General features: G+C 36.5%; 1 protein-coding gene across 3 annotated transcripts; it reads left to right on the forward strand.

Moving 5' to 3' along the window:
* The first annotated feature begins 1,258 nt into the window (after window positions 1-1,258).
* On the forward strand, window positions 1,259-27,392 carry grp (serine/threonine-protein kinase grp). 3 transcript variants are annotated; one of them, XM_019047935.2, is made up of 9 exons: window positions 1,259-1,277; window positions 6,057-6,368; window positions 7,095-7,159; window positions 9,352-9,477; window positions 10,229-10,358; window positions 15,312-15,521; window positions 21,393-21,649; window positions 22,888-23,019; window positions 23,998-27,392. In XM_019047935.2, exons 2-9 carry the CDS (start codon window positions 6,083-6,085, stop codon window positions 24,214-24,216), a joined length of 1,425 nt encoding a protein of 474 aa, XP_018903480.1. In that variant the 5' UTR covers window positions 1,259-1,277; window positions 6,057-6,082; the 3' UTR covers window positions 24,217-27,392. The 3 variants fall into 3 exon arrangements, with proteins under 3 accessions (XP_018903480.1, XP_018903481.1, XP_018903479.1); XM_019047936.2 differs by lacking the exon at window positions 1,259-1,277 and adding an exon at window positions 1,293-1,695; XM_019047934.2 differs by lacking the exon at window positions 1,259-1,277 and adding an exon at window positions 4,603-4,717.
* Window positions 27,393-27,743: the final 351 nt, after the last annotated feature.

The following is a 27,743-nucleotide window of genomic DNA, read 5'->3' on the forward strand; positions in this document are numbered from 1 at the left end:
AAAATTTCCTGTTAACTCATCAGCTGAGAAGTTAACATAATATATTTTTTCAAGTATGACCTTAATGATGTAAGTATGATGTTAACTCATCAGCTGTTAAATTAACATGTCCTTTAAATTTTGCAGGGGGGGGGGGGGCGTTCCCCTGATAAAGTTTTTAGCTGTGCTTATGATCAAGTGGTAGAACAAATTTTTCTGTTATGTGTTCTCAATTGCTTTCGAATCATGAGAATTACCTTGAACTTCTTTCAACCTGGTACCTACAAAGTTGAAGATTTTTATTATGGTCAACTTTTTGTACCAATTTGAAAACTCTCAATGAGACATTCTTCAACTAATCTGGAGTCAGACTATCCTCAATGACAAATTAACAATAAATGATGTGGACAATAAAATGCTGAACGTTCATCTCTTCTATATAACTGATTTTGATTAGCGTATATACTGATGGTCAAAGTGCAATACCACATATCTCATTTCGCGACATCGCAGCCTTCCTGTCATTCTTTATTTTTCTTTGGAAAACTAGTCAGCAATATTTCTTGAAAACTATTTTGATTTTTTCTCTCTGTTAGCAGAATATTTTGTTTAAATTTCAAGGCAGAAACTTATTGGCTTGTTTTCTCTCAAAAAAATGAAATGGTAGTGGACATTTTTGAGACACCGCAATGGAGATCCATGGTTTCACACTTCGGCCATGGACATGTAGTTGACTCTAACACTGAATCACGACTAGTATTCACAAACTATCAAAACTTAAGTACTGTCTGTACGACTAATAGTCGTTTCAATTTTTGAGTTTACGTCAAAATACAGAATGAGGTATTTTTTATTTTATTCCCTTATCATATATATATTTATACTTGCGTCAAAAGTTTTTCTCCAGACGAGGCAAGTGATACCTAAAAATTAACGGACGATCTAAAAAGCCCGTTAATTCGAAATTGCCGCCAAAAATAACGAGTAGCCCGCTGAGCAATTTCTTTCCGAGATGCTCTGCGGAACTTTGCAAATTCATCACGTGGTGGATAGAAACAGGTAGGCGTAGTCATCACGAAGATGACGTCGCTTTGTGAAATATTGTTGGAAATATTTTGGCGCCAAATAATTTTCAGCCAATGGGAGTTCCTACTTTTTGGCGCGACAGGAAATCCTTTATCTCGACGTCATCAACACAACGACTTGCCCCCACTTCGTTTCTTTTGCCTCTAAATTCGCCGAAATATTCCCTCCTTCTCCAAAAAATGGCGATCTGCAATCATTGCCGCCTTTGTTAGGTAATTTTCTTGACAATTCTTCCTAGTTCTCCGGTGATTTCAGCAGTTACTTGACGAATTTTGTAACGGGCTTTTTTCAGTGTAAGTGATATTCACCGTAGCTCATTACCGCGAGTTTTCAATCCTTCGCAATCGACCAATATTTGTTTGAAAGGCGTGCTCCCAGTCGCTGTCACCCACACAGGACCTCGGTTTTCGACACTCCACCCGGCTTCTCCAATTTCGATGGTCTAGGGCCTGATTTTGGACGTTCCCGCAATATCTTCCCAAGATGGATATCTTCCTGGATCTCGATCATTTCAAATTATTTTCGAACTAGCCGCACTAGCCGAGTCAGCAACCTGCCTTTACTGTTTGGGTCTCAATGGCCTTGTGTGTGATGTCGCCTCTCTTTACTTTTGATCGCCATTCGATTTAGGTATAGTCGTTATCTACTTTATTCATTGCTTTAGTTCGATTAATGCTTGCAAATATGCCTGGCCTCACCCTCTTAGGTTTATCTTAACCCTTAGTTTCATCTCTCGATCCTAACCTGTCCCTTTGCACTGGTCAGGAAGCCGCTACTAATTCCATTTTGACTCTCTTACTTATCTTTGCTTTCCCTCTTTGTTGACTGAGAACGTATGTATCCTTTAGCATGGAATCCTCAGTCAACTTGCAGCATGCTCTTTTGAAGTTTCCTCTCTTGTTCCTTCCCGACGGACGAATCAGCCGACTACCTCAGTGCGACTGGCCTCTCTGCGAGATTAGCTCCATTTGCATCCAGTATGAGACGATCTGGGCTGCTCCTTTTCAAATTTTGTGTCCCTCAATCTCCTTGAGGAGATCTCCATCTGACTCTGTTGAGTGACTCTGACGAATTTGAGCATCCTAGAACCGCAATGTGCATCTTGACAGTAGATCCTGATGGAGCATTATCTGCCTTCAAGCAGTAAATCAGTTTGTCAGCTGCGTCGTGCAATTTTCCCTTCCCAGTAGTCAAGCCTTGGATCTTATTTTCCAGTCCTCAGTTCTGTGCATCCGAGCATACGCAATGCACCTTTTTCTTCACATTTATTGTTTCTCCTTTGTCAGAAGTTTCTGAGAAACGGAAGCCTTGTAAGAAACTTGTCCTCAGGCCTTTGTCCCAGGTACTTGTCACCTCAAATTAGCTATCTAGTAGAATTCCATTCATCCTTTACCATTTCAGTTTTGTTTGCAGTTTGATCATGATTTCACTTTGCCATGGTCAACTGCCAGTTATCTTTTAAGATTATCAGATAGTGAACATTATGGGAAAGATTTTTTGGCCCAATAGTGTTCAGCACTTCATATTACTATTCTGGTTTATGGAGTCTACACTGTCTGTCCGAGTGATAGACTGATGTATTTTTATTTTGTTTGCCATTTTATCTTTGACCAGCACCAGCCATATCTTAAATATGCATGATTTTCTAAAATTCATGGTAGGGCCTTTGTTCTTGTCTTGAAGCGGCTAAGTGTTCGAAAGCCATTATAGTAATTTGACCTTAAAGAGGTTCTTAATGAGTTAGTTGCGCTGGTCACAGAATCAAGTTTTGATGCTTTATTCTTTTATATAAGCTCAAAATAATAAGATATGTCCGAACTGCAACGTCCAACGTTAAGTAATAACCGAGATATTGCCCCAAGGCAAGTCAGATTTTTGACATCATCCACTGCAGTAGTGATACCCTTGGTTTCTTCCATCTTGCTTTCATCCGAGTTTAACCTTAAACAACTAGTACAAATTTGCATCACACCGACTGATGAAACCAAGGGTGTCACTACCGCGGAGGATGACGTTGAAAACCCGATGGATAATGTCAAAAACCTGACTCTTCAATTTGGCGATATCTCGGTTAATAATGAATGTAGAAAGTCGTGGTTTGGACGGACTGTATTATTTTTGGCTACTCTTCAAGAATCATGTATTTAAACACGGTTTTATGACTTGCGCAAGTGACCCGTTGTGTCTATTTAGTCTTCAAGGTGATGAAGTAAATAAGGTGCGATGCTAATGTCTTTGGAAAGCTCTTTGGCATTTCCTAGAGACAACAAACTGTTGATAGACTCAGGAGGAATCATCCGGAGACCTGCTTTGTCAGTCTGTGAACCGCTCTCCAACTCCCTGATCTATTGAGGTTGGGGACCAATGTAGAGTGATGTGAAAGTTAGGTTAGCCTTATTTTCTCTACTTTTTGCGTCCTATTTCTCAGGCCACATGAGCAGGTTCTAGGCTTGCTGTTCACTCATTGTTTTGAAAGTTAAGAAATATGGAAGATTTTGTCAAATGTTTGTCTTTGAAATAAAACGTAAATAAACAAAGAAGAATCCGGCAGACGATAGCGCAGATAGATGGCGTCAGTCATTGGGTAATCCTTCGAGCTCTCTGCTGGATGATCCCTCGGAGAGTAGACCGGAGACTTTAGCAAAGTACCTATCGACTGATTTAGTGGCTATGCCATCGCAGCTCTGATGGTTCAATTAGACTCATAATCTTGTATTTGCACCACAGTGATGAAGTGCGTCTAATTATTTCTTGCTACCAAATCTCTTGTGTTTAATAAGTTAGTTATTGATTTATGATTTGCTAATGACACAATTTTAATTAATTAACGTGCTCAAGTCACGCAGAATTTTAATATGAGGTTTTGCTCCATTGTTTTGGTATGAACCATTCGTAAGAATGATGTAGCCACAAACTCAGTCTATTGCGGGGCTGTCAGTCTTATGAAAATCTCAGCTGTCAAGTATTTTCCTGTTAAGGCTTGCCTGGCGGAGAACTAGGCATGGAATTCCTAGAAGTGTCAGGGTGTCCACAAGTCCGGAAATAGTACTGATTTTTTAAGAGTGGACCGGCAGTACTGCAAAAGTGCGAAAATTCCGCAGGAAGGCTCGGAATTGTTGTCATTTTTGACGCAATTCGGAATTTTTTGAAATTTTTCGAATTTCGTCCAATAAAGGTACTGATAAAGTACTGAATTTCGTAGGAAAGTACTGAAAAAGTACTGTAAAAGCACTGATTTTTGGCTTGCCTGTTTTAGTAGACACACTGAATGTAGTGCTGTTAAAAGTTTTTTGAATAAAGGAAAAAAAAAACCCTAGGTATGTCATGAAGATGGAATTAAGCTCTTAGATGAATCTTGTACTGTGTAAATAACTGATAACACTGCTCAGCCTTGTTAAAGCCCACGAATAGGAATTTTGGCAACATTCTGCACAGATATAGAATATTTTAATGGGCTGAGTTAAGGTGGATCTGATAAGGTGGCACCTTTTAGTCATCTTGATAACATGATTGAAGTGAGATTGGGCAAGGAGAAGATTGTTCTGCTTCAGTTGAACCTGCTTACTGACATCTAGAAACGTTATTTTTGTTTGAACTGTCTCCTCCAAACTTGACTTTTGATACGTCATCCGAGATGATAAGTTCTTCATCAGTAAGTCAATTTCATGCCAGTTAAGTCTAAATTTCTGAATGATTTTTCATTGATTTTCTCATAATCCACCCCCATCAATACAGCAATGCAGCCCAAAATCAGATCCATCTGCTGATAAATTTCTTAAGAAAAGAAACGGCCAGCGCAGGCTTTCTTTAGGTACTTATTTTGTGAGAGAAAATAGATGCTGTGTTGAGCAGTGGTCTTCAGGAATCCGAACCTAGTGCTGTTATTAATTTGTCGAGAAGTGCGAGGTACCTAGATCAAAGTTTAACTTCACTGCCAGCATTTGATGTGTCAGCTCTTCTTTAAAACTGTCACGAGATTGAATTGCTATAAGGAATTTGATGAACTCATTTCATTAAAATCAACCTGCTTTGCTAGCAGTCACTAGTAGATGGAATGTGAATTCTGACTAACTAAAATCGACTATCAAACCCCTGACAGTTTAATTGAGGTTAGCAGAAAATAATGAAATATATTACCATCTTCTGATATAATGAAATTTCTTCCATCTTTTGAGAAAATCAGAAGTTAATTTGGCTTTTATTCCCAAAAATATCAATCATTAAAGAATGCACTGTTAAAGTTCATTTTGCCGCTTGCTTCCATTTGTTTAGTGTCCAATAAGAAGTTGAACAATCTCAGGAACAATGCCTTGTATGAGCTCTTGTTCTTCTAAACCCTATTGAACTCCAAATTGCCTGCCAAATAGCCCTCAGTTGAGTTTTTAGAAGTAACCGTTAATATTTATCTATAAAATCAATTCAAGATCCCAAAAAGCCAGATTCAAAATATATAGGGCGTCAGGAAGTCCTCAACTTATCAAACCAGAATGCATAGGTTTAGCCATCACCATATTTTAATGTAATGTGATGAATGCCTGCACTTGCTTGGATTGGCTTCTAGCTTTAATAGAACATCCAAGGTTGAGAATTAGTATGTGTGTGCATTGTTTCCGCCATACCTCATCAATGAATTAATAAATTTTGTATGTTGGATTTTTTTTTTTTTTTTTTTTGCCAACGTGCGTTACAAATTCAGCATAAAGCTGAAAATCTCAATTTAGAGGGAAAAAGCTCGCTCTAGCACAGTTTTCCCTCAAAGAGATATGCTTTTTGTAATAAATTTTTGTTAACTCCCTTCTTTCTGTAGTTGATGCTTTAAGGAGTGAGTTTTCAAAAATTACTCATCCATTGGTTAATATTTTTTCTTGTTTTACAAACACTTCCTCAATTACCACTCTCATATATTTCATTTAAGTTGGAGCTTTTGATCATTCCAGAAGTTTTAATTTTTTCAGCCGGGAATTTTAATGCTTGTAAATTTTTCATTTCAGGCAGTGAATGGATTCTCTAATCGAGAATGAGTGCATTTGTAGAAGGATGGAGCATCTCTCAAACTTTAGGAGAAGGTGCATATGGCGAGGTAAAGCTGTTGGTAAATCGCGTCACAGGACATGCTGTGGCGATGAAAGTAATCGACTGCAAGAAGCATAAGGAGGCGCAGGAACTAGCACACAAAGAAGCTGTGGTTCATGCTATGGTGAACCATCCCCACATAATCAAATTCTTCGGCCAAAGAAGGGACAAAGATACAATATATATTTTTTTAGAATATGCTGCAGGAGGGGAACTTTTTGATAAAATCGGTAAGATGTTATCCTGTTTTTTTGTTCAAAAGTCTTCAAGAATCGTATGGAGCATTTGAAAAGGAGTATTCTAGCCAATTATGTGCCATCTCTCTGTGCTGGAATTATTAGATGAATATTCTTGATTCCTTTCATTTGAAGTTTATTGTGAATATAGAACGGGGATTGAGTAAAAAAAGCCTCTAAATATTAAGTGTCGCTGTGATGAGCTGTCATACTCTGGTGCTTTGTCTCGCAATATATTAAGTATGTAACACCGCTTTTCGATGCCGTTCTTTATCTGCGAAGGTGTTCCTCTGAGGGCTCTCATGGCAGGGATGCTGGGAGCCATAAACCTCCCCATTTTTCAGTTTCACCCTCACATTTTTGAAGCCACTTTTTGCCTCTAAATTTTCTACGACCGTTTATTTTCTCTTTTTCCCCTTAAATGTCTGGGATTTTGTGAAAAAAAGGTGCTCTCATGTTAATGGACTTGATAAAACAAACATAGTTCAAATTTTAGTATGTAGCAATGCTGTCCTGAAAAATTGGAAATAACTCTTGTGTTAAAAAAAGCATTCTTGTTTCTCAATCAAGTAGTATTTACAAGTTTCAAGAAAAAATAAGTATTGCCGTGCCATTGCTGTGTGCTTAGAATGACTTTTCTAATGCTAATTCAATTGTCATTCAGAACTATATGTTACCTTCACTGTAAATGATCTTTTTGTTGTTTGACTGTCCCTGTAGAACCGGACATTGGGATGCCACATAAAGAAGCTCACAAATATTTCAAACAGCTACTTGCTGGAGTGGTAAGTTATCATGCCTCCTAACTTGTACAGTGAAACCTCGGTAACTCGGTTTCCATCGGGACCGAGGAAATTTACCGAGTTAAGCGGGTTACCGACTTAAGCGGACTGCCACTTTTCCTGCCGCGCTTTTTCAAATTTCGTGCCTTAAATTGGACAAACGCAAACGTGCGTGTAGAGTGACTCATAGGAGTGTTTTGGAGAGCCATTTGATCGAAGAAAATGGTACTAAATGGTAAAATTTCATGAAATGCACTTGAAATTGCGTGTTGAAAGTGTCAGGGCATCATAAAGTCATCGGGTTAATCGTATGTTGGGGTGCCGCGGCACCCCATTGCGTATCAACCCCCGCGCACCCCACGCGGCATGCCGCGCGGTGATGCGCCGCGGCCACCCGCTATGGCGGGTCGTTGAACTGAAAATGCAACGTATCAATACTCGCTAAAATCCCCGAAAAACTCTGCGGAAGATTCCTGGGGGAGCGGGGAAGGGCAATGCAAGATGGTAGGGGGAGAGGGGCCGGTGCCGACTGGACCTGTCAACTCATCGATGCGTGAAATTGCTTAATTATGCATGCGTGTTTTCACACGCGCGATAAGATAACACGCGGTATCAGATATCCTATTCTCTACTGTTCTCATCTTTCGTGTCGTTATCGAGTGTTTTTGATTCCTTATCTCTCTATTTCCGATGTCGTTTCTCGCACTGCGCTGCGCTTTCTCGGAGATTCGCTCACCCTTCGTGGCGTAACTTGACCCGACCCGCACCGCGCACGGAAACACTACCTACGCTTGATCACGGGTGACGATCGAAGAGAAAACAGGTCCAGATGGAAAAATTTCACCGAGTTAAGCGGGTTCAGAATCTGACCAAACCGAGATACCGAGACTTATTTAGCATTGTGTTATATGGGTGATAAACGGGACCAGGCGATTCTACCGACTAAAGCGGGTTACCGGCTTATCCGGGAACCGACTTACCGAGGTTTCACTGTACTGTAGTTGTGAATTGGTTTATGTGAACCAGATAATTGTCCACAGCTTTCCCTGCAGATTGTGTAAGAATAAAATAAAAAAAGTTGGAAAAATGTTAAAATATTAAAGACTGGAAAATTCTGCGACTTTGAATTACTGTATTATTATCTTCAGTTGCATAAGCGAAACCAAAGTGAGACATGGCTCCTCACCCCACCAAATGAAATTTTGATCATCCACAGAAAAAGGGAATGTTGTTCTATAAATTTAAGAATTCAGTTTATTATTCCCCAGATAAAGGAGAGTCTCTTGATTATTTTCAGAAGAAAAATTGGTCTGACCAAAAGATTAGGACGGCAGAACTGATGCAAAAACAGAGAGAGGAGTCCTTGAAAAGTCCTTAATAACCTGGAAAAGTCAGAGAATTTTGCCCAATCTGACAAGTCAGGGAATGCTGTGAAAACTTGAAGCTTCTTGTTCTAGCTGAAACATTTAATTGTTCTCTACTGTTCTCACATGAACTATCGACAAAAATTGTAACCTCTGCCTGTAAATTCTTGAATTTTGTTTTTTTTTTACTTTCAAGAGACTTCAAGCTGAAATTTTTTTTGAGAACTAATAAACAATTGCCGCAGCTTTGTCATTTCAAATCTGTGGCCCTAATGCCTTGTAAGTGGCATTTCCTGCCACTACTTAATGTCTCCTTGCAGCTATAAGTAACTAATAACTGTTGTTTCAATATATTTTCCTCATGTAAAATATGATAATGAAATCGAAACTTCTTTTAATTTCTCCTTCTTTTGGATCAGCCTCTTAAAATGAGAGTTGAAAATTGTTTATTCCTCGGCAGTGTCTTGATGAACACCTGACTTCTCAGATTGAAAATCGGTTTTGTATTTGAAGAGTGAACTATTTTTTATTTTTGGAGCCTGGCAACCAAATGCTTTAAGAGTTCCCAAAATTGAAGAATAGTTTTCTTCTCGAATTTATAACCCATCATCTGGCTGCATGCAATCAGCCATGAAGTTTGTAATTAATTGTATTTAGAATTATTTTAGGCAAGAAGATTTCATCAATTAAAGTGTGATAATTTCTTGCCTTGAGGCACTGATCTAATGTTACATCTCAAGATGCTATCTCACTACTAACTACAATAGGTGCAAAATTAAAAATCTTACTTTACCTACATTCATTGAACACAAAATACTTTTTGCATTTCAGGAATATCTTCACAGCAAAGGCATCGCTCATAGAGACTTAAAACCGGAAAACCTCCTTCTAGATATTCAGGACAACTTAAAGATATCTGATTTCGGACTTGCGACTGTCTTCAGAATGAAAGGAAAAGTAAGTGACTGTTGATCTTATTTATCTCATTGCTGTCATATTTAGATTTCTTCTCTGTGAAGAGTTGGAATTCAGTTACAGCTGGTTAATTGAATGTCATCAACTTTTAACTGTGAAGGAAGTCTTTTAAAACGTTCATTGCTACATGGTGATATTGACCGTGTTCTTTTTGCTGGCCCCTGGCTAGAGCGGTTATGGTGACAGACATTTTTCCAGGACAATATGACTACAGTGCTTTATGAGAGCGAGTCCTCCAAAGAACTAATTGTAGTTTACTAATTATGCACGCAACTGATAGGTGATATTGGTCTTGCGATGATGGACAGAAAACTTAGTTTGAAATTTAATTCTTGCCATTTTTTGCATTTCACTCCAGTCAGTGGGAAACTTTTTGGCTATAAAACGTTTGCAGTAAATGTGTCACTTTACTGAAAATGCCTGAATGGTAGTTGCCCATTCTGGGTCGTCACCAGTTAGTACTATCAACGATACAATAGACAAACTAAAATCAAATCCTAACTAAATTTTGAGTGAATACTAATTTTGCCCTGTTCTTAATGCCAATTATTTCTTTGAGTCCGATTACTGCCCCTACAGCGCCTCACACTATTTCTTAGTTTGATGACTATGGCCGGTTTGGCTGTCATCAAGTTTTCCAGATCAAATTCTCCTATCATTTTGTATCATTAATCTTTCAACACTTCTTATCCATCAAAGAAAGATTTTCATTTTATTTTCAACGATGTTTCAGGAAAGGACACTCGACAAAAGGTGTGGCACCTTGCCCTATGTTGCGCCAGAAGTTCTAGTCCGGCCGTACCATGCTGAGCCTGCCGATCTTTGGTCTTGTGGAATAATTCTAGTAGCTATGTTGGCAGGAGGTAAGAACATTTGCTTTCTTGTTCTTAAGAATGGTGTTACGCTTATATTTCACAAGAAGTCTTGAAGAGTTGTCATGGCCAGCATCTCAGTCTGTGGGAGGGCTTGCGGGTACAATGGAAGTAAAGATGAAACCGAGGCATTGTAGAATAACGTTTTTTCATTTAAACGTTTATCATAATTCTTAAATCTGCGCCATACTAGTGGTCTATCGCAAAACAGAATCATATTAAGTCTGCTTAACTTGGAAACCCCTCAAAGTTGGAATGAACCTTTGGTCCCTATGCATTCCAACTCAGTTAGGTACAGCTGTGTCTTTCCCTTTGGTTGCCTCAGATCGGCGGTTAAGAACTTAAATGTCAGCTAATTAAAATGCAGGATCCGGCCTGATCAGTTTCGCTTATTTTTCTGGGGTTATTTTCTTCATTGCATATCGTTTGTTTAAAACTAGCTGTTTCACACCAAAATATTGTTATTCTTTGTGTAGTTTTCATATTTTTTTTTTTTTTTTTTTTGCAAGTTTTTCTCTACCCCTTTATATTCAGTAGCTTTAAGCGTCTGTGCACTCGGTAATTTATCTGTTAGCATTTCATTTAGTTGGCAATTTTAGATCATTTTCATTTCTAGAAAAAAAATTTTTAAGTCTTGTTTATTTTATTTTTATATTGCTATTATTGTGTTGTTGTCAATGCTTTGTTTCTCTACTGTCACGTTTAAAGACAAGGCAGTTTCTCAGTGAGCGTTGTTTAAAGTGTTTCACCAGGAGCGCATTTAAGAGAGCAAAATTCCTTTGGGGATACCAATATGAACATGAACTTTGTGCCTAACAAATAATAATTCATCTAGAATTTTACCAATGGAAAGCGCTTTTGATCGTTAAGTCGTAATGCCACATTGGCTGCTTCCGCCCCGTAATGAGATCCTCATTTAGGACGATGAAACCTTTTCACGCTTACAGAGAGTGTGCCTTGTATTTCTATGTGTGGTGAAGTCGACATGTTGACTTTACAACGGGGATGTCCATCGCTGTTGTGAGGAGACTGAATACTCCCAGAACTCACTGGTCGCACAAGCATTTCAAAACAAGTCTACACCCCTTTATTAATGGAAAGATACTGCAAATTCTATTTGAAGTCTCCTTTTTTCCTTTCTGTTCACTGGTCAGTGATTGTAACATTACCATGACACTTACATTGCCTATCTACACTTCAATTGTTGAGATACGTAGGATAAAAAAGCAAATAATCTACTTTTCTAGTCAATTAATCTGTACCATTAGAATAGACATTGAATTACCAGAAGAAAAGAATATTAATCGCTTGAACTTGCTTACCTCCAGTCATTTTCTCTTCCTTATGCTTTTTATTGTGTGTTTTTCCCTAAGGGGATTTTCACTGCTTTGAAAGTTGAGAGATTAATTTTGGATAGCTGAAAATAAAGAAAGGAATAGGCAATGAAAAAACCAGGATTTTAGAAGATAAGGTATCAGGAGTTACCCTGATCCATTTTAGCATGTGTAAAAAGTGTATAGGACCTCTTTGTTAAATGTTCTCCCCTCTTCTGCTTCACCGAGCACAGCATTCGTTTATCTCGCACCACCGCTCTGCCTGCACCCAATCAAGTTAATCGGTATCTTTGGTATTCTAGCTGTAGGTGTTTTTACATATCCTGACGCTTCAGTACCAAAGTTATTGATACTTGAAACGCACTTCATTCTCTCTGCCGAAGAAGAGGAGCTCTAGTTGGTTCTTCTTCCTGTACTTCTGGCCTCAATGTCGTTTTGTATGCACTTCAGTCATAAGTTCTGGGAATCTGAGCAAGTTTATTTTATCACAAACATCTCCTTCAGCTTTTGATTGTTAGCCCCTGAAAGAAATAATCACTCGTGAAGAGCAAGAATATTATCTTACACCAACTGACTGCGGTGGACACACGGGTTTTAAGAGACCCGGGCCATCAGGAAGCTGCGCTACACTGAGGATTGGCCCTATAAGGCCAAAACACGTCTACAGTTGCCTTCCTGAATGGTCGTTATTAATGTTGTGCCAAACAGCGTATCCCTTTAAGGGAAACTTGTGCTTGTGAGTGAGCTTTTTCAATCTGTATTGAGATTTTCAGCTTTATGCTGAATTTTCAACGCACATTGGCTAAAAAAATTCAATATTATCTTAAGCGGGAAGCAAGCTGAAAACTGTTTAAGGAGTTTATTTTCAGATAAGATCCAAATGACTAGAGAATTTTTGGATTTGTCAAGAAAGTCTGAAAGTTTTCTCTTCTGTTATTGTTTCTTGGGGGCATCATCTACGGGTTGTGAAAGGATGGCAGTAGGAACGTATTTTACAGGGTGTTTATAGGTGTGGAAAACTGGGAAATATGGATCAAGGAAAAGTCACAAAAATTTATGAAAAAGACCGGAAATTTGAAAACTTTTGCAACTTGAAATCTATAAGAACATCAGCGCTATCCACATAATAAAACTGAGACTCAGTCTGGTTCAGGGTTTAATGCCCTTATACCCTGAAAAAATAACTGGGGAATAAGTTGCAATGGAGGATTGCGATTTTAGTTAATTGAGTGACTAGTATCTGAAGATTAAAGCTTCACTTGTTTCGGTCATTTGAAGTGAAATTAACAACAAGAATTGTTCATTTTCAGTTCTACTCATGCAATTTCTCCATGTGAAAAGTAAGGGATTTTGATAAATTTGGTCAGCGAAAACCTGCTAAAGTCCCGTAATTGTGCTCTGTAGAGTCTGTAGATACCCTGTTTTACTATGCTTTTAAAGTAGTACCTTAAATGTGTCTTAGGATCTTATGTTGATTGTCATTGAACACCTGAAGTATTCTTGCTTAACCCTTTGTCCAATGTCGGATATATTCGCCGTGAAAAATAACGCGTTTAGGTCCGATGTCGGATATATAAAGTTTGAATTCTTATATATATTCGACTGCTAGCAAGTCCTCTGGTGGAGCCTTTGGAAACCACTGTCTTTGTTGACAACATCGCTGCTACCTTAACCTCACTTTTTAAGTTTTCCTTTTATTTTGTATTGCATTATTTTAGCCGATTGATCCCGTAGAATCCAACTTATTTTACGCCAAAAAAAAAAAAAAAAAAAAAATAAAATACAAAAGCTAACCCACCACAAATTATTACCAGAAACGAAGCTCACTAATTTTAAGAACTTATGAGGTCTCATGCTAGAAATTTTTGTCTTGTTTTATTTTAACTGTGCTCTTATGTCAATTCAAAAGACCTGCAATGACCTTTTCACCTCGTTAAATTGAAGGATTAATTCATATGGTGTATCATGCTGTCAGATAAAAGGAGGCAACTATTTTTTTGTTCGATTATTTTACTCTGCTTTAATTACTTTATATATATTATTTTTAAGGAAAAGAGCAATTACTCTTCCAACAGAACTCTGCAGTTTGTATGCGCACAAAGCCTGTTTCTAACACTGGTTTGTTTTCAAATTACTCCTAAGTAAATGTTAATTATTCCTTTAAATAGTGGGTTGGTTTCTTTTTACAAGAATAGTTTTCATGGTTGTCATAGTAGCTCTGAGATGCCATGTGTTTTCTTATTAGTGCTCAGTTTTTTCTTCATTATACATTTGAAGTGAATTCTTAATAACAGATCGAGTACACACGTGTTTACTATTTAATGTAGATTAATTTTCCACCTCTCAAGTTAGTTTTTAGCATAACGTAAACAAACAAATTCCTCCAATATTGTTCCAAGGAATGCAAAAATAATTTTAGTTTTACTCTACTGCAAGGAAAATCCACACAAAAAAATTTGAAAAAAGTGTCTGTTCTGTTTAACTCGTCAGCTACCAATTTCGGCTTATTTTTAGCTTTTTTGTTGTTCTTAGTAAGCTATTTTAATTTATGTTTGTAAATGTGAAGTGATTTTTGATCTGAGAAAAATAATGAGGATTTTGAAGGGATTATTTTTATAGCACTGTCCATAAAAACATTGGAGCTCACATCCTTTCTTTTACCTGTTTTGTAACAAAAATCGTAGTTCAAAGTCAATGAGGCAGCCATTGGAAATCACGTGTTTACCTATAAGAATAGGCCCCTAGAATGGTTTGTGAAGTGAGCATCAAAATACTTGTTTTCACATTTAAATGGTACTAAAAGTGCAATGGGTTCAAAAATGTTACCCAAATTAATTCATGAAGTTAAATTGGTGCTCCTGCTATTTTGTAAGTTCAAACTCTCTGTTAGAAAAAAAAAGAAAATTGAAGGCTTCTTGAATGAAATTAAGTACGTTCCTAACTTTTAACAGTCTTGCTTTACAAGGAGGGTTTCCAGCAGTCTATAAAACCTTGAAAGTTAGAAACTTTTGCAAATGGAGTGTTGGCTTAGTAACTTCCGCTAGTGCCACTAGAAAGAATGCAAACAACCTCTGAATGTCTTTTTGCATAATTTAAATCCGTGGAAGCAGAAATTTTATTCAAAATTTGGATGAGTTAGAATAACTAAAGATAATAAACCTAAACAAAAGTTTTGTTCCGAGGTGAAGGACAGCCAGGAAATTAGGTAAGACATTATGGAAACCCATTGAAATTAACCATTTCATGTATATGGTTCTCTCAATTTTCTGTCTTTTTCTCAGTAAGTTCACAAATGCTGAATACCATAGGAGGAAGTAAATTTTTATGTAACTGATTTTCTGATTTCTGCCTAACAATAAAATCTTTGAACTTACATTTTTATTTTCAATGACCTAGAAATTTGACCAGACTAGTCAATTTTCAGGTCAACCATAGTTATGGATTTATCGCTCAGTTGAAATCAAGTAATTTCAACATTCTTATTGTGCTTTGCATGAACTTCTAATATGGGAATGTGTTTTGTGACGCTTAAATGTTGACCTTGTCTAGTACTCTATCACTGATTTATGAAACTGATAAGGTTCCATTCACAACCTTTTTAATCTTTCAGAGTTGCCATGGGATAAGCCGACTGTCGAGTGCAAAGAGTACCTTGCGTGGAAGGACAACCAGTACACTCAACTCACACCATGGACAAAAGTAGATACTCTAGCTCTTTCATTAATAAGGAAAATCTTGGTTCCTCTACCAGCGCAGCGACACACAGTGGAAAAAATCAAAACACACAGGTGGTACTGTAAGCGGTTTATCAAGACAAGCGGTGAGTTCTCACTCTTAATTTCACTCAAATGGTGGAGGGTGTGTCATAAAAAAGTCCCTTGGATATTAAATAAAACTGATCAGTTTCACGTCGAAGAAAATTTTGTATCTAAGCAAAGAACGGTGGATTACAGACCACATCTGTTATCACGATCTTTTTCTCAAATAACCCTCCTGAAACCACCACAGAATCGGATGCAAAAGTGAACGAATATTTCTTTTGGTGTTGAGAAAGTCTTAAATTTTTGACTTCAAATACCTCTGAAAAGAAGAATACCTCTGGCTGCTGAGAAGAAAGATACTTAGCATTCAGATTGCCATTCAGCAAATTTGACGTTTTTGCCGCCGAGATATGAATTCTAGTGTGTTGGAAAGGGAATAATGTTCAATTCATTTTAAATCTATCAAAAGAAACCCATACCTATAATTTCAGACTTGCATTAGATATCTTTTACTCCAATATCTGTTCTCAGAACTAGGATGCAGAAAGTTCCTGGCCCTCCTATCTTTTAATTTGGTCTGCTCATTAGAAAATCTCCTTTTCTCCCTTAATTTTCGGAGTGATGACTATCTTTATATTTTTTTCTCCCTCTCTTTATTCATAAATTGCTACAATTCTGCAAACTTGCAATTTTAATGCTGCCGTGAGTTGGCCTTCCTGTCACAAGCAGCCTTTTGCCAGGGCTTTTCCATGTTCTTCATTTAACTGCTGAGTGGTTGAAGAATTTCTGCACCCCTGCTCAGAGTACAATTAGCTATTTAAAGAATAAGTCCGGTTCTATGTGTTAGAACTGAAGTTTTTTGTTTTCTTGTATTATCACCCTATAGATACTATTTTATAATATTTATTTCTCTGTAATGCCATTAACTCATTGCCATGCCATTTATTTAAACCAAAATCCACCTGTAAAATTAGGGCAGTGCCCTCAGATTATTCCAAATTTTTCGGAGCCATCAAGTTATCTAATACCACAGTAGTTTTCAGGTGCTCGACTTGACCAGTAGCCTTCAATATTAGAAGCATTTTGCGCTGATTGCTCTGTAAGGTTAAAGCACAATTAAAGCGTTTATTTCGAAACAGTGCCAAGTCGAATTTTTTCGAAATCGAGTTTTTAATAGAGGAGAAATCCTTCTCTGCCTCTTGTGTAGTTTTTCTTGTATCTAGATAAATGTTTTTTCCGAGTTGGCAGCCATTCGAATAAGTGCTTCAATTTAGAGAGTTGGTGGTCAAAGATTCTTTTTAATAGCGCATTTCTACTGTCATCAAGAATGAGTTGAAACAAAGTTAGCATCTGAGTGAGCCAGGCAATTTGGCTTTGCATTTTTTTGCTGCATGATTGAAACATGGCGATGAGTTAATTAACAAAATATCTGCATTGTGAGTCAGTCTCCATCTGCGGAAGAGAATTCAGGGTATGTCTCAACCTGTTGAAACTACATACCTCCAGCAGCTGATTTCTGGGCCTCCTGTGTGAAACGAGAATCTCACCTACAGAACATCAGAAGAAGATTCGCTTAAAATGGTGTGATGCGGCATATCATCTACTTAGTCACTGAAATAACGAGGAGTAATGTCAGGTACTGAGTGACTCTGAGGGAGTTCGATGCTCAGTAGTCAATTAGTACCTGGCATAGTACCTTCGTTTTAGTCTTCGGCAGCATGCAAAATATCCTGACAACACGTGTTGCTGTGTCTCGAGCCATCCCGGAATTTCATCTTCAACTCAGATCCGCTCTTGCAATTTTGCTTGAAACTATTTTTGGAGACAGATTATGTTTGGCAAAGCCTCATCTTTTATTTTCTCCCGTGTATTGCCTAATTTAATCTAAGTTGTGACTTCCATTTTATTTTCTCCTGAATATTGCTTGGCTTGATGAAAGTTATGACTTTATACGAGTGGAAAAACAAACTCATAAACACACAAGAGGGAGAGGAAAAGAGGAAGAAAGGAAGAAAGATGAAGTCAAGGGTAGTGTTCTAACTTTACTTCTAAGTTTTAGGAGCCACTTGTTGTTACCTGGTAGACCTCAGTTATAAAGGGGGCTTCTGGAAAAAGCAACGATTTCTGAATAGATATGTTGGAGGCCAGATAGGCTCTAACATTTTTTTTTGGAAATTACCCCTCAATATCTCCATTAGTAAGTTGGATAAAGTTGATATTTTTGTGAATTAAGGGTTAAAATTTGTATTTTTCTTCGATAACTTTAAGCTCTAACATGAAAGTACATCATGTTACATGGTTTTTCTTTTTTTTCAATCAAAGTAATGTTCCTTGAGATATAAACTACATACAAACCATTGTAATTTTGATTTGGTAAGACATTTTTGGGCGTTTTTTGTCCTTAAGTTAGGTCAGGTTAGGTAGTTCAATCATATTTTAAAGAAGCAGGGTATCCTCATTTCAAACAGCGACCCGTTTTCCCCTTCACCAAGTTTTGAAGCATGTCATGTACTCTGTGTGACCCTTCCGTTAAGAAAAGCAGAAACAGTCTTGATCAGCCAATTGCAGGATCGATGTTATCACTTTCGTACTCGCGCTCGGCTGATTCGTAGTAAGAATGGTTTTATGCTAATGGCAAATTTACTGGCACACCCATAAAACTGCTTTTATGTGACAAACACCTGCAGCCCATGTTGTCAAATTGCCAGATTTTTATTCTCTGTGTAATCCTCCAAAAATAAGGACCACTCTGCTCTACCCAAGGAAGAGGCCATATGTATACATGAACTCTTAGATGTTGCCAAATGTCTTTCGATAAAAAGCAAATATTCTGGTAAAGCTTTGTAATTTTGCTTTTTTTCCACTCTCTCTCTCTTGAGCAACCCCTTCAAGGAAATTGTGTCAGTAATTTTTTGTGGTTCATTTGAAAATTTCAAGGAATATTTTTCATAAAGCTTCTCCTAAATAAATATTTTACTCAAGGAAATTTAACAATATTTGAATGCTTCTCAATCATTCTTCCTCTTTTAGTAGTCATAAAATACCCTTCTGAGGCAAGATCTTTAATCGGCATTCTGTCCTACGAAGCAAAAATATGTCACCCTGATTTAACATAAAGAGCTCTTCTTCTCTGTTTCTCAACTACGGGATGAATTTGATTCTTCGAGTTAATTTTCCAGTCTGGCAACATGTTTGCCCGTGCACCAAGTGATGAAATTTTCATGCACGGCTAGCAGAGATAAATTTTTAATTACAAATCCGTCAGGATAAAAGCTATTTAGTTTCTGTGGTACAGCTTTGCCTCTTCAGAATGAGAGTTACCTGCAAAGCTGATCGATTTCAGCTTATCAGTTGTTCGCTAAAGCCATTTCTTTTTTAAGTTCTGCTGTGTGTTTGCTGTGTCTCTGGTCCCAGTGCTCTCTTTATTAGGGGTCAGAGCGAAGAAATGTGTAATTTATTTTTTATTTTAGCAAATCTTTTATATCGTTTTCTATTTTAGTGTTCACATTTTAAGTTTTTTCTCCTATCATAGTGATCGTTTTATACTCCTCTCCCAGACTGTGGCTCATGCAGATGCTTGAAAATACTCAAATTTTTTAGACTGTTCTCCGTTCTACAAGTCTCCAATCCCAAGAAATCTGTGTATTTAAAAGAAATTTCCCAACAGGAAGTGTGAGAACGAATCAATAAACTTGCTTCTGAGATAGCAAAGTGTTTCACAATCCACTAGGATGCAGAGCAAAGCCAAATCTGCTTAAATGATAAGAATTTTTGCATTCTGCCCTGACAATTTCGAACTTATGACCATGACATCAGAATTATATTTTTCAAAGAATTCGCTTAAAGTGTTGAATTCTCTACAAAAGTGCACCTAGACGTACATATTTGATTCTTTTTTAAGTGAAAAATCTTATTACTGCGCGTTTGAACTGTGCTCTACAATAATGTGTGGAAATCAGCAACTCTCACCACTTGAATGCACTTGAATCATTGTTCAGTAAGCTTGCATAAGCCATGCTGTCTCACCAAGTAATATTTGTATATTACCGCAAACAGTCCTTTTCATTTATTTTTATCCAAGATGAAAGAGATGTTCGATAGATTTTTTTCTCCTCTACTTCCTCAAAAAATAAGTGATTCATCTGGAAAAAGGATGTCAGCGATAGTAAACTCGAAATCAAGACATTGGTCGCAAAAAACTGTTTTGCACCTCTCATGTTTTCAGATAATTACGCAACTCCAAGCTGGCTGTTCGTATTAAAATTAATCAAAGTGATTGTAATTTATTCATTGGGTTACAATAGAGTTTTCTGTAATTTATTCATTGGGTTACAATAGAGTTTTCTGTCAAGCTGAAATTCTCATTTTTTTTACATAATTTGACAAAAATAACTTTCTTGAAGAATTAACCTCGGTGTAAAGAGGTATCTTAACCTGTAGACAGTCATGTATTATTTTTAACTTAATCTATTATGTATTTCATGACCAACTTTTTTAAAAGTATATTTTTCTGGAACATTCTGTCCAATGAAAGTTTTGAATATTTTTTAGGGGCCCGGAATAATTTTTTTTTATTGTGACATGGTATACATATTTTTTAATCACTGTTCTCTATTACTATATTTCTCCCCTTGATAAAAGAACTTGATATGAATTTCGGACTTTCCAACATTTTCCTCCTCTAAAATCATCAAATGTTTTTTCTTTCACGGTTCTAATTTTAATGTCATCATCTTAGGTGTTTATTTTGTAGAAAGCATCTCCTGAAAATTTTGTGCAGCTTGTTTTAATTTAGTCTACATAATTTATATAATTAACTGTGCCTGAAGGCAGTGAGTTCTCATGAAGAGTATTTTTTGTGATATCTATTACTTCTAAATGAGTACTCATGAAGAGTATTTTTTGTGATTTATATTACTTCTAAAAACTCCACGATGATTGAAACTTACCTCATTTGTTAAAGGACTTCTGAAAACGTCAATTTTAATTATGCAAGTTCTGAAATGCAAATATTCCTATGCAGTGGTCTGAACCAATTAGATATGGGTTTCTTATTATCTGTTAAGCATGGTTTGGTGACCCAGCTGTGTATGTGTGGCGGTTAGTTCCATAAAGCTGGATTACCAAAGCGTGGAACAGTTTCGATCTCGTCTAAGTTCACCAAGAAGCTCAAACTGTTGGGTAATTGTCAGTATGTAGTTGGTTTAAAACTTCTCCTTTTCTTCTTCTAGGTTTACCAATTCTTGATCATCAAATAACCTCTTTCTCGAAAGTTCAGTGCTATCAACCTCCAAAAATTTTAGGTTCTTCCATTTAATTTCAATTGTGTTCGTTTGTGGCTGACTTCAGTTGTTTTGTCTTCCTGACACTGACAGTTTAAGATGCGGCTTTCATTAGCCCAAATGTTCAAAATGGCAATGAGATATCTGGAAAAGAGAAGGAATGTTCTGTTTGTCAGTTGAACTTACAGGGTTATCAGAAGCTTGAAAAACGAGAAATGAGGAAAAATTCAAGAAATCCTTTCAATTTTCTGGAAGCTTAAGAAATTGGAAGATTGCTTCATGAATCTTGAATAATAATGACATTTCAATTCTGTCTAGTTTTTTAAGTTGCCACTCATATTAAGGAAAGAACTGTTTCCTCTGTAGATAGATCTCAAATAAGCTGACTTGAATAAATTTTTAAACTGATATTAAAATTCTAAGAGGGAAGGACTATAAATTATCGTAAATGCTTTAATATAATTTAAAATATTTTACTTGTCTGCATGAGACACGCATTCCCAATTTTTTTTTGTTTTTTTACTGTATATGAATTCATCTAGTGTGATGAGTTAGCATAAAACTTAGAAGATTTCCAATGAAAACTATGTGATGAGCAATGGATGTCCCAATTTTTTAATCAAATTTAATCCATTCCTTTCATTCCAGGTCAAATAAGCTCACCGCTGAAAGAGGCTTATCCATCAAAAAGGCTGTGCTCAGGACAGTTCTCGCAATGCAATAGTATAGAGGATGATCGCCTGTGTCAATCGCAACCAGAGATGTTCTTGTACAATCCTGATCCTATCTCAGATGCTGATCTCCCTAGTGATTGCTATGCGCAACTTTTCTCTTTCTCGCAACCTACTTCCTTCGAGGATCTTCTCGTTTCGTCACAACTTACCCAGTCCACCCAATCGCCTCAGGTAAAGGAGTTTGAAGTGAGGTGTGCTTATTTGCAGGGGCCCAAAGATCCTGGGCTTTGAGAAGGATCTCACCAGAAACCTTTCTACTCTAGTGAAGAAGGGTCCTTCATGATTTAAAATTTGCTTCGGAGTAATAATTTTGAAGATTGGTCAGTTGCACGCAAGAGATACAGCCGTGTTAATAGACTTTCAAGAGATTAGATGTCACAAAAATCACAATGGTCACATTATAAAAGTCTGAAATCCACTCCTGAGTCCTGAGTGCCCTAATTGCATGGTTTGAAACATGCTTTCTCAGATTTTCTGCGTCTGGAGGCAGTTTCGTATTACTGTATCTGGAACCAAGCAATGGCAACTCATGGCAATTTGCGTTCAACAAAAACTGACAATTCTGAGTATAACGTTTATCAATATTACCTGCAGATCGATGAAATAGAAATATGCTGTGCGCTAGCATAGCCTACTATTAAAGTTCACTTTTTACTTGTAAATAGAACAAGTAAACATCCTCAACAAATCGGCAATAACTGGCAACTATGGAGGGAGCCTGAAATGGGTGTTAGCTCGTTTCCAATGACGAGACATGCATCGAACTACTCTCCATGGAAAAAAATGGATTGCTGATTGAACAACTCAATTGTTAAAAAAGTGACTGCAATGTTTCAAATGCACATTTTCCAATAGAGAAAAGCTAATTTAATCAAAGGGGTGGTTAAAGTAGCTTTTTTTTATCGTAAAATCTACATTGAAACATTGCAGCCATTTTTTTTTTTTTTTTTACCACAAAATTGTTAAATCAGCAATTTAATTTTTTCCGTGTAATCGCACACTTAGGAGTGGATTTCAGACTTTTTAATGTGACCCTTGTGATTTTTGTGCCATTTTATCTCTTTCAAGTCTATTTACACGACTGTATCTCTTACAAGCAACAGACTTATTTCAGTATTGACTTGCAAGTTCTCAAAGAGAGCTTTGTTGTTAAAATGGGTGTAACAGGATTAGGGAACTTCAGTAAATGAACTCTAATGAAGTTTCTCTGTGATTGAAGAATCATGTGCACCCTTCTATTTTTCGAGTTATCAAGTTATTATTGTTTTCTCACTGACACAGGTCACCCACTCATATATCCTCTTCTTCTTCTTTTTTTATTAAAACAAAAGCCTGCCTATCATTCCCACCCCTCTAAACTCATGATTATTGATTGTTCTTCCGCTAATTGGATTTTTTGTTTTCACCAGAACAATGTGCAGAAATTGATGCGAAGAATGACACGGTTCTTTGTGGAGGCAACGTCAGATGAAGCCATAGTTCGTTTAACAGCCGTACTGGACAAATTAGGATATGGTTGGCGGTCTCACGCTGTTGGAGTGGTAAGTGGTCCTTTTTTCTCCATTTGATCGGCTATCAAGCTGTCCAGTAAGACATCTAGTCGAGTAAAAAAAAGCAGTCATCAAAAAACACCTTATTTTTTTCTGAGACATCATTTACCTTTTCGTGATGGTTGCTGAAATCGCGAAGACAACTGTAACAAACGTCTTTTGATAGCCAAAGTACGAAACTACGTATCTTCATTGGGGTGTTTCAAAATGTCTGCTCGCATTTTTTTTCCCCAGGGAAAAACAACCCTACTTTATAGCTTAAAATTTTCAGAAAATATTCTGCTACATAGAGGAAAAATGAAGCAATTAAGGTAACTAGTCTTCTGCAGAAAAAATTAAGTATGTCAGGAAGTCTGCAACATTGTAAATAGAGATACCTTGTTCCGCACTTGAGCCATCGATTTAGTGAATCAGAAGTTCCGAACGCTAATCTAAACCATCTCTGTTTTTTTCGATGATTTCAAATCTAATATTTTGAGAAAATACAAACTCTTTTTTTACTCAGCAAATATAATAGGAACAATTACATTATCTTTTAAGTTGATCAGAAAGAAAATCTGTTTTTCTGGCTCACATACTTCTTATAGATAGTATTCGAAACATTGAATGGGTGAGATAGTATCTATATTGATTGGTTTAAAACATAAACATAGCCTCAAAAGTCAATTGAGTAATCTGACGGAATGTGTTTTTTACGATTGATTATTGATTCGTATGAGTACTAATTGGCCAAGAGTAGTGGAATTGCCACAAAATTTCTCATTTTTAGCCTCTCTGACAAATATCCTACAATTTTAGTTTGAGGTTTTGTTCTATCGTTTTTAACCAAACGATACATCAAACCACTTTCAAATACAATTTATATAATTTGAATTTCAATTCTGGAAGTAAGCCTCAAATACCAATGAATTTTGAACTTTTTTCATGTTTGTTGTTTTTGTCTCTGACGGTAACCCTTATTGTTTGCAGGTGACAGTCAGCACGGTGGATCGTAGGAAAACGCAACTGGTATTCAAGGCAAACGTTTTATCCATGAACGGTCAGACGCTCTTAGACTTCCGTTTGTCCAAAGGCTGCGGTATTGAGTTCAAGAGAAGGTTCATTCTCATCAGGTCTAGTCTCAGCGATATTGTGTCCAAAGGCCCTGTTACTTGGCCCTTGGCTGTTGCGACTAACTCAGTGCCTTAGTCTTGCAAAGATATCAAATTGTGGGAATGAACCCCTGAACAGGGTACAAATGGAAGTACCGAAAGATATGATTTCTTTTCCAAATGCCTCATAGAGTACATTGACCATATTGTAAACTTCTAAAATCAGCTACAATGAGCAAACTCAGTGTCTGTGGTTAAAATTAGTATCGCTTGTTTAGTTTTTCTGCTTGTGAGAATAATCTGTGATCTAGCTTGCAGGAAAAATTATTCATCGTGGTCCATATTGACATTAGTTTGGCACCCAATTTGACTTATATAGTTTCTGGGTTTGTTTAGAGCAAGTCAATTGAATCAATAAACACACAAAATGCCACCTTCTCACCGATGTGTTGATTTTGGAATTGTTCAATGTGCCCATTGTGTTCTAGCGGAAGACTGATGTAAGAAACGCTGTGGTTCTTACGGTCTGCTCTACCCTGTCCAGTGGTTTATTGCTTTTTTCAATGATTATGGCAAGTGCTCTTCTAAGTGAAAGGTTTTTTCCTAGTGCTGTGATAGTTTTCATTAATTTATATTAAGCTGAATTTTTCTTTTGATACTTTTAATTTAGTTTGCTACCCAGGAAGTCTGGCATTAGGGATTTTCAGAGAGTTCTATGTCTTCTGTTTTATAGTAAAGAGGTGAAGGTATTTCAAAGTCTCAGCTTCAATTAGTCAAGGGAGGGAAACCATTTATGGTCCTCAACTTTTTTTCCCCCTTAATGTGGAGGAGGTAGGCTTTTTCCTCCACTATCTCTTTTTTTGTTGCATACCGGCAGCATTGAGGTAAAAGTGTGTTCCTAGTTCTTTTCAAAGAATCAACAATTTTCGGCAAATTGCTGTTAGGATGCATTTCACCCTGTTGGCTGAATGCAGGGAACTTAATGTCGATTTTCAATGTGGCAACTTTTCCAGCGTACTATTTTTAATGTATAAATCTGAGCAACATTAATTGTCTTCTATCGCGAAAAGGATACTCTGTGAGTCCCCAGAAATTAAATTATTTTTTTCCCCGGTTGAATATTTTGATGTTCCGTAATCAGCATAAGTGTTTTCCAAGTTTAGTAACTGACTTGTTTGAATATTGTTTCTTGTTTTTCGCTCAATATCTTGCTTTTCTCAGAATTATTATTACCTCTTCCCGGAAAACTTTGAAATTTCAGGGAATTTTACTTAGTCAGTAAAAAACTGCGAGCTGTCAGGGAAAATTTGTTAAATCGCCTTTATTTGCTCTCTTGAATGTGTTTGATGTGTCGAACAACAAATTTCGTGTGTTCAGGTTTGAAAGTTGTGATTTTTAATCATAATGCACGTCATCTAATGTCTGGGAGTATTACCTAAAATCTGACTGGCATTTCATTTTCTGCATTTTTTGGCAACCCTGTTTTTTCCATTTTTCCTTTTGCCCATTTTCTTTTGAGTATTTTTTGATAGGGAACGAAGAGCCTCTTTATTTTCTATCCTAAGTTTCAGCATACAAAAAGCTTTTTCAGGAAATAGACCATTAATCAAGAACTAAATGTCATCTATACGTACGATTATTTCTTTTATATGTGATTGAATGATAGATAGGCTGAAAAGTTTAAATTATTTGATTTGAGGATTTTTTCTAAGGGGATGTAGCAACGTCACTGGTAACAAAGTGGGAATTCTCAGATGTTGGTAGATAAACTGTCAAAAAGTTGCCATTTTTAAACTTCTACATCTAAATTACCCTCATGAAATTTGAGTCCATCTGTTTTCTATTCATCTAATTTTAAGTTTTCCACTTTGTTACAAAAACATTGTCTTATTCTCTTGTTATGTTCCTGTGATCGACCAAGTGAATAATCTCATTTCCTCTCTTCTTTCATCCATGTTGTTTAGCTGCGCTCATTATCCTGCATTTTTTTCTTATTTAATTGCCATTGAGGTTCCAAAATATGAATCCATACCTTTACGCTGTAACCCCTAAGGTTTCCAATTGGTATGTAGAGTTTTGCTCTTTCATTTAATAAGTAAGCATTTTCAAGGTCCGAAGACTTCCGGAGTTAGTTTCTTGTGTTGTAGTTTTCAAAAGGTATGACTCATTGGACTGACCGTTGATGAAATCTTAGAAAAATCACTTTTCCTCTAAATTCAATGACACTAAATCTAAACTGACAACTGTTCAATACAAATGAAAAACCTCCAAATCAAACTTTAACACATGAAATAGAAGTTTTGCTATTTAAGAGTAAAATTAAATGTTTTGAACCAAATACAGTAAATCGGTAAATTTAAAGTTCAACTTAATTTTGGTAAATTTGAACTTGCATCTAATGAGAGCACTTTTCTGTTACATCTCAGAATCTCCACCAAAAATCCTATTTTTCCCCCTCCTTTTTTTTATCATAAGTAAACTACTAAATCATGAAACTCAAGATATATCCTGAAGATATGTACTGATAAACTGTGAAGAATATTCAGTTCATGTAAGCAACTTTTTTTCTAGTTAAGAGTGAAACTAAAGGGAAAAATCTGAAAAGCTAAGACTGAGAAGTTCCCTCTTCGTATTCAAGTCATCAATTATGGCTCGATTTTGTTACTAAAAAAATTTATGTTTTTAATATTTTAATTCATTCTTGTAATTTTACGATCTTTTCCCACTAACTTTAATGTTTTCATGTTTTTATTTGCTCTTGTAAAAGTGTTTAAGGCCTCTCAGAGCCGTTAATAGGTATACTATTTGTTTTTAATCGCTAATTTTCATGTTTATAACTTTTTTAATGAATTTCCTAAAACATTTTTTAACATTTTTACAACTTTTCGATTCCAACCATGATTAGCATAGTTCTTTTTATTAAGGACCTTATTAGAGTTACACAATTTTCTGTAGTACTCCTCCCACTCTAAATTTATCTAGTAGGATTACAATTCCGTAGAAGAATGTCAAAAAGTGTCAGTCAATGACATTTTGATTAATTTTCTGTTTGTAGAAATGTATGTAAGCTTTATCTTTTATGTTTTTTTTTGATTCTTGGTTTTTAATTCTGTGAGAATTAATTCCATACAGAGAAAAGATTTATTCTTGTACCTGATCGATTTTTGTAAATACTCTGTAAATTTAAGATTTTAATGAAATTAACTGGGGATAGCCAGCACTACTGGTTCTTCTTTTTTCAGTAAAGAATCATTTCTGTTGAGCATTTTTAAATTTTGGACTACTGAATTTTTTAACTTCACAACCTCCCTCAATTTTTTGATGAAATTTCTCTCAAAGACTTGGAAACTTGAAACATGTTGTTATGCTTTGTAGCCTACAAGTATGGAATTTGAACCAATGCTTTTCTGTAAGTCCTCAGCGCCAAAATCTGAGTTTCAAGAAAAATGGAAAAAAGTGTGCCAGCCTGCATTTCAATCTTCTGAGCTTAGATTCGAAAGGTATTTTTCAGACACTTACATTTCCTAAGCTCTCAAGATTGAGTGCCCGTTGAATGGCATAGAAATCCCTGTTTTTCTCGAAAATTTGCACCTCTAAGTTTAAAAAAACATCGTCTCAGTTGTA

This window comes from Bemisia tabaci, chromosome 9, assembly GCF_918797505.1.
Source record: "Bemisia tabaci chromosome 9, PGI_BMITA_v3".
NCBI lineage: Eukaryota > Metazoa > Arthropoda > Insecta > Hemiptera > Aleyrodidae > Bemisia > Bemisia tabaci.

Bases quoted from the DNA above. Each gene is read 5' to 3' on its own strand.
- grp (XM_019047935.2), top strand. From the start codon at position 6,083: ATGAGTGCATTTGTAGAAGGATGGAGCATCTCTCAAACTTTAGGAGAA. The intron at 6,369-7,094 runs GTAAGATGTTAT...CTGTCCCTGTAG, and splicing joins GGAACTTTTTGATAAAATCG to AACCGGACATTGGGATGCCA. The intron at 7,160-9,351 runs GTAAGTTATCAT...TTTGCATTTCAG, and splicing joins AACAGCTACTTGCTGGAGTG to GAATATCTTCACAGCAAAGG.